This window comes from Genypterus blacodes, unplaced genomic scaffold (assembly GCF_046128005.1).
Source record: "Genypterus blacodes isolate CSIRO-AG114 ecotype Tasmania unplaced genomic scaffold, CSIRO-AGI_Gbla_v1 ptg000156l_1, whole genome shotgun sequence".
In the NCBI taxonomy this organism is placed as follows: Eukaryota; Metazoa; Chordata; class Actinopteri; order Ophidiiformes; family Ophidiidae; genus Genypterus; species Genypterus blacodes.
In genome coordinates this window covers 4,128,400-4,142,322 of record NW_027466957.1, presented here as the reverse complement: position 1 = coordinate 4,142,322, position 13,923 = coordinate 4,128,400, and the positions used below count along the sequence as shown (strand labels likewise).

The following is a 13,923-nucleotide window of genomic DNA, read 5'->3' as shown; positions in this document are numbered from 1 at the left end:
TGTCTGCTGGAAGAACTGGCAATGACGATGTGTCTCACCAATCCAACAGCTGCTCGGTGCCTGGATGCCATTTTCACACAATCTGTCACAAAATGTTGCTCTTCTTTCCTTTTGAGGAATTTGATGAGAGAAGTTCTTAGCTTGATTATGGGAAAGTACCGGTATGCATGTCAACAAACGCACACACATGTGAGTAGAGTTTATATAGGTCAGTGAAGATGAAGTGAAATGAAATGCAGTGAGGCAGGTGCCTCTCATCTCAAATGTATGTCAAGACCAGGAGCGCTACGGGAATACAGAGGTGGAATTCCAGGGGGAGATAAAAATATCACATGAGTTGCGTAGCTGCAGGTGTTATTACACCCTCCTACAGAGGCCCTGCAGACGGAGTGGGTGCAGAACACACTAGGGGGTAACAGCAAAGAGAAGGCTCAAGGTTTCTAGGCATTTGTGGAATTTGAGGAATCAGAGAAATCAGGAAAAGTCATATGTTCACCACTGTTTTACCGCCATAAGCTGCACTGACCAACTCAACACTTCTACATTTACAATGCGTCATACCTGCATTTACTTCTGTGTAGGAACCAATAATAATATGGCTGACATTTTCAAAGATGCCTTTGTTTCCCCAATGTAGAACCCTACACAGTTTCCAGAGCCACCGTCAGAGAGGCTGTCTGCTGCTGCTGTGCTTGGCAATTCTCTCACCTCCCTGTTTGAGGTCGGAGCTGGACAAGAATCAATAAACAGTGAAGAAAGCCATGCCTCAGAAAATGTTCTTAGTGGTGGTGCCACAGCCAACTCTAACTCTGCAGACTGGCACAGCCTTCTAAGATCTCACTAAGACAGCAGTTGCATTTAGAACAAAATGATGTGTTCCTCGGAGCCTATAGGGATTCTGATAGTATATGATCATATATAGTGTCTGAAAGTTGTCCTAGTTTTCTTTTCATCATGAATTTCCTTTTTGTCCCTATCTTCTCCAACAGCGACTTCACTTTTTTTTTTGACAGCCTCCAGATTTAATGACCAAAAATAGGCATGAAGTTTTGAAGCACATCCACCCACACACGAGCAGGGAAGACGTAACCTTAAGCTTCGGCCTAACAAGGGACTTTCCCTCAAGGTTTTCGTCTGTGCTAAGTGAAGGAAGTAATTTATTTCCCCCAATCCAAGGATCAAGGCAAAACTTAACCACCCTCCCAAAAGCCAGTGAGCACTGGCTCTTTGAGGATACCCTAAAGCAGGGAAAAGTGAACATTCCTCAAACCAATTATTGGGTTCAACATGTGAGAGGGATCAGGTGCCCACTTTGTCTCCATGATATTCCTGCTTTGGGATTGGCTCTCAAAATCTCCATTGTCCCTTTTAAACCCCAGAATTTAGAGTCCTTTTGGTCACACCCTGACAAAGGATCAAGGAGGTGAACAATTGTGAAGGATTGGATTATCTCCTCTGGAAGATGGTTCAGGTAGAACTAACTGTGGAATCCCAGTGATATGAAGGTCAGATTTGAACGCCAACCCATAAATACAATTATTCACCTGTACTACTCAGAAACCATGACATCACAGATCTTTATAAGCCTATAAAGGTGCATTCTGATTTCATCTCTATATGTCAAGGAGACAGCCATTCACTTGTGTATGGTCGGGAATTATGCGAAATATTAACCTTTAACAAGCTTTGGCAGCTGTTGTTTCAACAGTAAAACACTTGCACAAGAAGTTCATTATACGGCTGCGGCGGCCCCAACTTTAGAAACAAGTATGGAAATCCAAGCCCCACTCAGAGCAGACTTTGGATAAGCAAACTGAGAGAGTGCAGGATAAAGATATGAGTATGAACGAGGGCCGGGGGAAACGCTGTTGGATGAGAGATAAAACGTAGTCCACTCATTATGTTTGTCCAAGGTCAACAAGAAAATCTGCGAGAGCCCAAGGAGACTCCTTGGACTTGTCTGTATCATTCACTATTTTAGTAGACTTCCCTCTTGTTGAGTATCTTACAATACAAAGCAAAACATGTTTGAGAATTCAAATACATCAGCCAAGTCTCAGTTTATGTTTAAGTTATCTCTTTACATTAGACTGTTTTTTTTTCCGCACTGCTAACAAAGATCAAACATTTCAATATGAGTCGTGTTTCCAACCTATTACAATGTGTATTTAGTTACTAAGCACAATAACCCAGATAATAACTCACAAAGACTGGGAATCTTCCTGTCTAGACTGTTTCCCTGGAGGGATCACTCACCAGGCTAACAGACTGAAAGTCAGGTTGTGATGTGGTTTCAGAGGTCATGATGCATAGGTTGATTCCAAAAGATAATTAACCTTTATCGTAAAATCTCTAAATGTCACACACACATACACACACCTGGTTTAAATGCTACTCACACTGAGTCAAAGCTCCCGAACGCAACAGGTAAAACACAACAAGTCTACTCTCATATATGGATGAGTAAGAGTGATAAAGTAGAATTTTAAAATCACTGTAGCTCCCATCCCCTTTTCTTGGCGAGTGGAGGAAGGAATTCCCCCTCGTAAAGCCACGCCTAATGGATGCTTCGCTTTCAGAGTCAGATAAAATCCCTGAGCTGAATTAAACACTTCCTTCACTGACTGAATTTACCCTTCCTCTCTGAGATAATCCCAAAATAAACTGCACGTTCGGCACAGAACAATACCCTCACGCAAACAAAACACTCACTGCAGACATAAACAGACTGAATCATGATGAATTGATCTCAGCTACATTTACTGACAGCTTATAATCGGATAATCCTTCCTCCACAAGTAAGCTTATTCAAGAACGGCGCTCTTTATATCACCTATTCACATTAAGACTATTGACTACTACTCCTGCCCGAGGCCTCCGTACCAGTTATTTGGTGAGCTACCTTAACATAACATAAAACAGGGGAGATGTTTAAAATCCGTCCCATCATTCATGTAACAATGTCCCACGCCCTTTGTTATAATGGAATTTTGTGACGGACATTGAAAGATCCCATAACATTGTGCTGCAGTAATGCCTGAATTAATGAGTAATAATCCAGCCATTGGGTAATTGGAGCCACAAACCTTTATTGAGGCCGGTCATTGCAGACATTTACCTTGCATGCACAGGCGCTGTAAATGAGCTTTTAACAATCACGCTCCTGTGGTGTGTAAAACACTCATTACAATTAGCCAGGAGCAGGACATAAAAGAGGGCATTAAACCTGAAAAGAGCGGGACGATTTAACAGGAGCCCTTAAACCCTGACGTTTAACCCTTATCCACCATCAATATTGATCATAACATATATTGTATGATAAATTTACTCTACGTTTATTGGGCCCCGACCAAAATTACATTGATTTTTTTACGCTTGCAGCAATTCTGCAACTCCAAGCGATGAGACACTATCATCCATCACACCAAAAACCAAATTGTAATTTTCACCCCAATAGCCAGTGTCCATATGGTCAACATTCCTATTGCACACAAATGTTGCTGAGTACACACAGAATTGAGGGCCGTGACTACATGGAAAGGGCTCGACACGTTTATGGCTTTCAGCATTATTAACTTTTACTAGTGTCCAAGGTTTGCAGGTTTTAGCAACTCGAACCTAATTTTAAACTGTACAGAGAATCATTGGAATTGATGAAGTGTCCCTGTGCGGTGTGGAAAATACTGGATGTCCGTGAATTGACATAAACTACGAAAAGATTGCTGTGTGAAATGCAGGCGATGCTGAAAATGGCCCTATAAAAATGAATGAAAATCACCTTCTTTACATTATACAGAGATTGGAGAGGATGCATTTGGCATTGTGTCAATAAACAACAAACCTGTGGGCTGGAACCTTACAACCATAAACAACGTCTGGGAGTATCTTCCTCTCCGCAGTTGACAGACGAATTTCACCTGTCCTCATAATTCAACAACAGGCCCTAATTTGAAGGTGTGCTCGCACCTACAAAGACATCTGTTTGCCAGGGGTTTACGCAATAATACAAGAAAGCAGGAGGGCTAACCTGCCCATTCATTGGAAGCAGATGTGAGGGATCCATTTCCTACTATAATAAGAGGTAATTACAGGCGGGGGGCCCTGTGTGTCCGTGTGAAAATGCACGGAGCTCCGGTGGTTAATCAGTGAAGTGAGCCAGGCAGGTATGAGAAGGCAGTGAAACTCTATGCAGTCTGCTCTATGTGTGACTCATCACTGCTAATGGACAAGCCAGCACAAGCCAGTTCATGACCTTTCAAGGGAAAAAAAGAGCTGAAAAAGGACAATATAAGGTTCAGCTTTCACCAGTCATATGACATCACTTCTTCTTCACTCACTTTCTTGCTGTAAAACTTACTCAGTCAGCCTATGTGCGATAACATAACTGCAGCAATCCTTTCAATAAGTTTAATAATGTTATAATTAAATAAATATGTCATGTGTCGTGTTTTCTTTTCTTCTGTTTCTTTAAGTTTTAGCCAACACTCTCTCTTTAGATTTATTCCAAGTATTCCTGCCCAGGGGGCTGGATGACAGCAAAGCACAAGCAAAGGAAGCTTCAGTGGGTGTGGCTGGTGTCAGGCACCCTTGTAGAAAGTAGGCAATCGCCATAGAAATCCATTTGTAACATAAAATAACATGATATTTTAAATCAATGCTATCATCCTTGCAATGCCACTACAATCAACTTATGATCATGTCTCTGCTTACTACTTTTGTAATAGCCTTTTACTTTCTAACTGTCATTCAGATATAAAGCAGGAAAGTCACCCCTGTTCCACCCCTGGGCAGGAGCAGTCAGGCATGAGCACCATGCACTGATCAGACTATAATCTCTGCCTGTCTGGCCGGCTCTTTCTGAAAAATAGGCACGTATAAACAGTGCTGTTGTAGTTTTTCTATTATCTCCCCTAAATCTCGTTTTCCATTATTCCTGGACTAGGAAAATCCTGATGAAACAACAGACTGAAGTCATCCATTTGCCCACAGGGAAGACTTGTGTGTATGCCAGAGAATGTGATTGCAGTCTGTTTCTCGTGCCAAATTCGAGCCTGGTGCGCTCACATCTCCACCCCTTGTACCCATGGCAGGGTCATAATGGAGCCTCGGCAGGTGGAGCCTGTAGGGAGGACAGGGCCTCTTCATCTTGGCACAGCTGAAAGAGCCTCCTCTAGGCACTCGCAGTTCACATAAATCACACAGACCCTCAGTGCAGGGGAGGGGGCAGTTTAATTAGCCCCTTTAAAGCAATATTGACTGACTTGGCTGGAGGTGAATATCACCATAAAAGTGAGACCTTCACTCTATCTAATGGGTGCAGAAAGAACATCACGAAGAGTAAAGATCTGTCATTTACATTGAACCGAATCCAGTACATGTACAGTGTCTCACCAGAGGATGATCAAGACGAGTAATGAGAGACAAATTTAGGATTGGAATGTAATCTAATCAAATACCACAACTGTTGCATGTTGATTACAAAAAATCTGCAAATGATCAACAGCTGCTGCTCACATAACAGCCTTAAGCAATGTGAGGCACAGGCATTGTTGGTGGGCCGGCCAATGACTGCGAACCGCAGCTTTACACTGAGATTGCAAGCTTCCTCTTAATTTCAGTGATCCCGGCTGGACTTAAAGGGAAATTTGTGCAAAAACTTATCAAAACATCAAGAGTAAACGTCCATTTACCATTGTGTCTGAGACGGGAGGCCAGCAGTTGGTTTAGGTGGAAGGAAAATTGTATACCGCCGCTTTCGTCTAAAACCAGGGAAATTCCGCTCGCCGCAGTGTTGCAAAGCCAACCATCAGTTTCAATAGGCCTGGCAGGTACTGGGTAGACCTGTGAGAACATGATGGTTGATAATCAACCATCACGTCAACCATCAGTGTGATGGTTAAGATGTGAAGTCTACATTTCATTGGAATTAGCTGCAAAGACTCTCTCACTCAGTGTCTCCATGACAGTGATTCTAGAACATCGCATTTGACAAAAGGCATTTAAAAAAAGATTTAAGGCCGGAATGCATCTTGTGAAAAGCTCAAACTCTAAAAAAGGTGCACATTCCTGTCTTATCAACGGTTTGATTTTCATCCCTACAGCTTCTCCTGGGCCTCCTTACACACATCTGTGTAATGTACCGCTCCTGCTGACACATTCATCACACACATCATTGGATAGAACTAGCAGAAATACCAAACAACAAGACATGATTCTTCAGGTATAACTTTAAATGCTGCATACAAGGTCTCTCTTCAGAGGCTTGAGCTCTCTGGGGAGCAGACACAAGGACTATATTGCTCATCGTTGCACTATTACATGTACATTTCCTGCCTTCATGAAACTTCTTACTGGTACCTAATTGTACCTTCTAAGCTGCAAGCACTGTAGAAATGTGTGACAAAATACAAAAGGCACATTCAGCCCTTTTGTTCTTGAGAGTGCAAATCTCTAGAAGTCACTGAGATTTGTTACTTGTCAGTGATCATTTTTTATTATCATTAAAATGCTTTTCTGAATTTAAGAGTTTCTTCCCATACAGTTCGGCTCCAGACATGAATGTAACTTTCAGTGCATCTTCAACAGTAGCAACAATAGCAAACCTGAAGGGTAAATATTTCCCACCAAGCATCTCTCCTCCTTCAAAACTGAATATGGAAATATTTTTATATTGCAAACAAACAAGAGAGGCTTGTACTTTGGCATAGTTTTAGCACAACACTCAGAGGAATTCATTAATCTCTAGTCCCAGCATGTTGCTTGCCAAGTTATAAAAACTTGTGAAAACTGCAGGGTCTCACTGCACAAGAAATAAATCCCTGCCATAAATACCCCTTTGTATTTACTCAGCATGAAAGAAAGGCTGAAGATGTTACTGGAGATATGAATACCTGAGAGGAAAATTGGCATGGCAGAAGATTTGGGGGGGATTTTTGAAATGGAAACACACTTCAGAGAGACTATAGATTTTGAGTAGAACAGAGAGAGGGGTGGGGGTGTTGGAAAAACAACAAATACGGTTGGGTTATTTCTTTCAGCATATATAGCACAGGACATCTGAGGTGCACACAGGAAACCCTGAGTAAACTTTGCCTTGGGGGTGGTGGGGTCCTCTTGTCCTGCGGATAATTCCAGGTTTCATTTCCCCAACAGGATGGTGACTCAGCAAAGCTCAAACGTTGTAGACCATCACAAGCCATTGCACCAAAACAATGGACCACCACCGGTAAACGCTTAACCACATACCTATTTGCTGCCAAATCTAAATATGTCTCACCACCTGAATCGCCTCATACTGTCGCTGACACAGGGGAAGAAACAAATTAGGACTATTCATTGGTTTACCATCTACACTTTAAAGGGTTCCATCAAAAGCAGAAGGTGCAGGAGAGAGTGCGTACAACGGAGACAGGCAGAGAGAGAACAAAATTCCTATGAGGACCAAGAGGTGCCTGTTTGTGTCTGTCTGTGTGTATAACAAAGAGAATGAGTTGTTATGTCTCACGGGACAGCTGCTGACACGCTAACACAGACCAGACCGGTGCAGTTCTCACAGAGGGGGGGGGGGGGTTATCTGCAGGCTCTCCTGGGGGCCTCTGCAGCCTCTCAGCGAGGGGCACAAGTGAGGGCCCCTAGGACACCGACATGAGAGCTAAAAACCTCCATAAGAAGGGCAAAGCAATCAGAGACTCCATTTTATAAGACGCTTCAAAGGATTTCTTTTGGCATCGGTGCCTGTGGCTATACATCGTATCTCTTATGTCAACTATTGTATATATTATATATTAATTATTAATTAATTTAAAGTGATAGTGTTCCATTTGGGTTAGAAAAGAAAGAAATGAAAAATAGAAAGATTGCAATCAAAACACAATCTTTGGAATAAAAGGGTTTTAAAGCTTTATCATACTGGTTGAACATCCTTTTATGAACACGTCACGTTTTTTAAATAAGGTGCAGTTCACTAAATGCACTATACAAAGACACACAAATCCTTTAATTTGTGAACTCAGATGAAGATAGCCTCTGCAGACTTGTGTGGCTGCAAACAAAAAGACCTGTGAATTAAATAGAAATGAAAAGTTGTCCTCTGTTTACTTTTCCCTCAGCCATTACACCCTGAAGGCAGGAGAATTCCTGTTGCCCGTCTCCCTCTGTGAACATTAAGGGTTTAACGACAGCTTACGTGAATCTGCATCTTCTTAAGGTTACGATAAAGCCTTGCAAATACGGGAGCTTGTGTCTTCCACCACAGGTAGAGACTTGTCGTACAGTAAGAGGAAGTGGAGGCACGGCTCGTGAGTTTACTCCGGGAGTGAAAATCATCAGCTTTGATAAGACACCAGGGTGGGATATTTGTTTTTTTTAGAAACATCTCGCAAGATGTAAGATTCAAACACAATGGGAGAAAAGAGAATAATGGCATTCCTTAGGAAAACTTAAGTGTCCTGGAAAGCATCAGTTTGCAACACTCATAAAAGCCTCTGGTGAAAAGGGCAGCAACCCCCATCAGAGAAGCTGTGGAAGTTGGGAGGGACCATCAAGACAATGCAGCAGTTCCCCTGAGCAAAAAGCAGGACACCCAAGTGAGTTCATGTCAGTGCCACTTGCAAAGACAATGGCAGATTCAATAGGACACCGACGTTGAAAGAGCCCCTTCAAAGGGATCCTGCAATACAGTTAACGTTGCATTTCAATTACTCTTTAATAAGACAGGGAAAGCAGTCAGTCCGTCATAGTTTTTTACAGTCTTTTGTTCTTTTTATAAAGTTGAGTGACTCACGTTAGATTTAAAGCTTAACATTTCCAGCGCAGTAGAAATGACCATCGGCATGCGAGTGCATCTAATTAAAGACCTGCTTTCGCTCCAATACTTCAAACTAAATGACGAGGAAATTCCAGAAGAACAAGAAACAAGAAGACGCAGAAGCTTGCCCTGGGTTTTCTGTACTGAATAAATCATACTTTATAGTTTTTATGACAGTGGAACAAGTCTGACGCTCCGCTCTCGAACGTGGTGAGGGACAACAAATGGGACATTCTGACAGTTTTCCATTACTTGGCGGCAGTGACGACGTGTCCACAAGTCGTCCTGTGACCTCACAATGAACTCAACTGGGTTTATTGCACCTGTAGCTCCATGACACAGGAACGAGAAGTCATTTATATATACATACACACTTAAGGGATGTTTAACTTAAGCCGAATGAGTCAGGGGGCAGTTTTTGTTTGACAGTGTGACCACAATAAGAACATTTGTCAAATGCTGAATGCCAATAATGACACATTTTGCAAAATACATCATATAATTCATTGACAGCTAATTATGATTATTCTTGCAATGCAAACTTTGCTTTCGTATTGAGTATCTCGCATAGAAACTACAAGAGGGCTTCTATTGAATGTAATGGAGCTTGAAAGCATCTTTAACCCCTACAACACCCTGTTTCAACGCCACACTAACCATAACAGTTAAGAATCATTGTCCAGAAACCTTTCAAAGTGTCCGATTTAAATATCAAAGTAGAAATAACAGTTCGGAGAGGATTGTTGAACTATAACCTCTGGAAGGCTATGCGCTTAAAGTTTCTTTTTCTTCCGCATTACACTTTGGAGTTAAAACTAAATAATGCTACACATTCTTGGACAGAGGTTTCTTATGATGATATAGAATTCATCCACATGCAATTTCAGGAGGCTAATAGGTAAAGGCATGAAGAGGTGTGAATGGAAAGACTGGGTCTCTAGTTACAACAGGCGGCACTGAGGGTATGTGCGCTCATGTCAGCACATGCACACTGCTGCGACTGTACCAGCTGAGGTGCAGCTGTGTTTGGAGTCGGCTCTTCTGTCCGATAGCGATGCGATGCTGTACACGAAAGCAGAGCAATGCCGTAACCACAGAGCACGCCGCATTGTGTGATTATGCTGGTGTATCGGCGTGCGAAGATTGGGTGGTGTTCTCGGGATAACACACCAATACAATTGGTCTAATTCCTAACGTGCAATTACCCACTTTTGTCTTAAGTACCAGGAAAATAAGAAAAGAGCCTACATTTCCCAAAACATACACATGGAAGTGATACTTACACCATCATATAAGCTTGGAAGTCAGCTGTGAAGGGTTAATTGTTTACGTATCCTTTTTGTCCCTACAGTAACGTAATGTTGGAACGTGTCCCCATCTAATCTTTAGCCACACAATGGCCATTCTGGGTCAACATTGGTCACCTTGTTTGGCCAGAAGACCTTTAGTATCTGAAATCTGTGTGCCCAGAAAGTATTAAACAATCATATTCCTAAACCCATAACATCCAGAAGGGCTTTCAGAAAGAGAAATTGATACAGGAGAAGTAGATTAATATATTATTGTGTTTAGTTCTGCCACGAAAACGGCTGAAATACACAGCCAATGACCAAAGCATCTGTTCTGAACTATTCAAACGACAGATGCGGCGTGAATTATCACTTCAAAGATCCGGTTGCGTTCTAATTTTGCTGTCAGCTGTGATCAATTTGAACAATTTCAAGTCTCTGCTCGTCTTATCTGAACCGACTCAAAGGCAACTGGACTTCTTGTATGGTCTTGAATGCATTTCTCGGCTCACGCGAGAGGCTCCATCAGTTCACCTCTCCAGACATGCTCAAGACCAAACAAGTCCACTGGCATGAATTAGTATTAATTAGTCTTCAAGTTTATTATTATACAGCACTTCAACGAATGGAAGCCAATGGTTGCCTAGAGGGTAGAAGAAATACATAAAATATTGTTTTAAACATTAGTTTGTCTCTAGTATCTGGAATCATGGCTACTTGGCAAAAACCTTGCAGCTTGCATGCAAAGTCACAAATGATTAAGGAATATTTTCATCATCTAGCGTTTCTGAGCCTTTGGTCTATATTTGACACACTGAACATTTTTTGATGAACTATGAGACATCATGCGGTAATGCTGCATGATGTAATTACTCTCTGTGGACTCTCTAAATCTCTCCAATTTTCTCCATGAATAAATCAGGAGGAAGCCCTGCTGAACTGTGAAACCAAGTCAGGTTCAGAGTCCTCACCTCTCTGACCTCTATACTGGCCCCAGTCACACATCACTGCAGAGTCAACAAATGCCAGCCCGCCGGCCTGCACTCCATATGTGCCAGTGTGCTCGAGGAGGGGCGAGCCACTTCAGCATTGTCCCTTCAAGCAAGATGTCCTCTCTCCCGGGGCTATAATTCAACAATCCAATGTTTACCAAACCCAGTCTTCAAGCAATTATCTCAATGGGTCTGGAGGGGGCAGGCCTTCCCTACTGTTCAAACTGTGGAATGGAGTGAGTGTTTGCACTGCTGTGCTTTGCAACTCCTTAGAGTACTCATCGACTCTGAATGGGAATTAAACACCAGGTAGCCCGGTCTGAAATGGCTAAGCACAACACAGAGAGACCAACTGCCTCGCTTACTCAATACAACATTACTGAACCTGGAGTAAATCATCAATTCAGACTTCGATTGCATAATATTTAGCAGGGGATTGCACGGTTTTAGGTTGCAATCACGAGAGAAAGAGAACAGTGTATGCCATTAGAGCACTGCCTGCAAACTACAGTATATAGTCATAGGAATCCAGGCCACCCTTCCCCCAATCCCACTCCAACCCCCAATGAAATCAAGGGACACTTGTGGGAGTCTATACTGGGAGAGATCACCGAGCCCAAACTGTCAGCAGTAGTGCTCACAATTGGTCTGATGTCATACAGCAGAAAGTAAAGTGGCCTAATGAAAACCACAAGCAAAGAGTCGGATCGGGTCTAATCACAGGTACTATTGGAAAAACATTACTATTCTGTAAATGGACCAATATGAGTAAGATCATATGTAGGGTACTGTACTGTGACAGAGAGTTCTTACCCATGGAGAGATTTTATTGACTTTGACTGTTTGATTTGATGCGCATGACCCTGACATTCCAGCTGAGTAACAGGACGGCCCATAGTAACACCAGTAGGTGTGCTTAATTGAATCAAAGACACAGCCAGGCCCACCACAGCCTGCTGTAGTGCGACATCGAATCGACAAGAAACAGATGGTTGCAGTTCCAGATAATTCAATTATGTTGGTATTGTTGTAGTTGGGCTGGAGTAAAAACATGAAGGCTGTCTCATATTACCTTCCAGTATCAGAACGCAACAGATGATGACCCTCCATGGACTGGATTGCTTTTGTGGATCCATGATACTGAGGGCACTTGATTATGTGAATGCAGGTAACGTCTCAACTGCATGAGCGGATTCAAATTGATTGTGACGGGATGGATTGGTGCTCAATCGCATGTTACTATTAAATGCTAAACATACAAAACTGGTACATACTATTTTGACTCATTAATTGCTCTGTATATCTATATATGACTATACCTATTCAAACATCAGGCAGGCATATCACTCTTGAAGTATATGCAGCAGGTGAAAGATTTATGTCTGCTGGCCTGTGCAGGAATGTCCCATCTTTCAAAAGGCTTCGCCTCAGATCAAATCATAACAGAGGAGTCACAGATACCTCAACCATGACAGCTCTGTATATTAGAGGGCATAAAGGTGAGAGAGGAGATTTCCAGAGGGTGTGTGTGTGTGTGTGTGTGTGTGTGTGTGAAAGGGGGGGGGGGTATCTATTCTCAGTACCAAACCAATGGTCCTCTTCCATATGATTCATACTACAGATATAGCAGTGTAAAGACATCGCTACATCCTAGAATAAATACCTTGTGCATAGGTAATATCTAAGATGGCAATAAAAGCTTTTTGTTTTAGAGAGAATGAAGAAGCATCTGCTCGGTCGTGCACAGCCAGAACTCAGGAGAAGGATTTGAGTCGATGCACGGCATTGAAGGGAGATTTTATACGCAAATAAACCTCAACCTTTTATAGGAAGGTTTTTACAGGGCTGTTTACACAACTTGCCACACACGAAAAGACGACATAAGAGCGATAATAAATGTATATTTGTCCAGTTGTGCTTAAATTTGACACAATGTCAGAGAGAATGTTCTAACCATGGCACTCAGAGTTAATGCCTGACTAAGTTTGAGACAGTTTAGGACGTGAAGACTCCACCGAGACTATGAATAGCTTGTTTCTGTGGACAAAATTAGACCCGCTACACTCAACAGGAAGTTCTAGTTTGTCATATTACTTTTAAAAGCATCTTTATAGTACAAGCTGATATGAATGAGTGGGTTGGAATCTGTTACACAGCCCGTCCCGCATGTTAGCAGCAATGCACCCCCGGACCCTATTTATGCAATATAAATAGCAACATCACTTGCTTTTTGCCTTTAATAGGACATAGGAAGCATTTCTACCTTTTATGTGATTTGTGCATCTGTTTTATGATACGAAACTCCCACTGGAAAAAGTCCAGGTGAAAGAATGAGTAAATAATAAAGTTTAATGGGAAGCAGTGACTTACTGTAACCAGCTGGCATGTGAGTATCAAAGTGAGGATAAGTCCATGGATCGAAGTGACCGGAGAGCCCATTTTCCAACAACCCAGCACACTGGCTGCACTGCTGGGGGAAAAGGAAAAGCCAAGCGCCTTCTCTTCACTCCTCCTGGTCACTGGAGTGTTGTGTTGTCTGCACCCGGTTCAGACTTTCCAATCCAACTGCTCCTCTGCGTCCCGCTCCCGGTGGGACTTCATCAACAGGTAAAAAATAAATAAATAAAAGGGATCCCTTCGCGCTTGTTTTAGGAAGGTGAAATATCGACTCCAAAACTTGCTTTTCTTCTCTTTTTGTGATTCCGAAACTGGGACTTGTGGGCTTAGTGCAGTCCTGCCAGGCTCTGGGAAGTCCTGCGCTGGGAGAGAGAGGAGCGCTGTCCCGAGTAAAAGGCGGAATGGAATTCAGGGAGTGCTGAAAGAGAAGACAGCTAAT

At 42.4% G+C, this 13,923-nt stretch overlaps 1 protein-coding gene across 4 annotated transcripts in view; it reads right to left on the bottom strand.

Moving 5' to 3' along the window:
• Positions 1 to 13,923, bottom strand: part of hspg2 (heparan sulfate proteoglycan 2) — a 74,740-nt gene extending 60,817 nt beyond the window's left edge. For all 4 annotated transcript variants that reach the window (XM_076166586.1, XM_076166588.1, XM_076166587.1 and 1 more), the window contains exon 1: positions 13,458 to 13,923. In XM_076166586.1, coding sequence (XP_076022701.1) covers positions 13,458 to 13,526 — 69 coding nt within the window. In that variant the 5' untranslated portion in view covers positions 13,527 to 13,923. The remainder of the gene's footprint in view (positions 1 to 13,457) is intronic.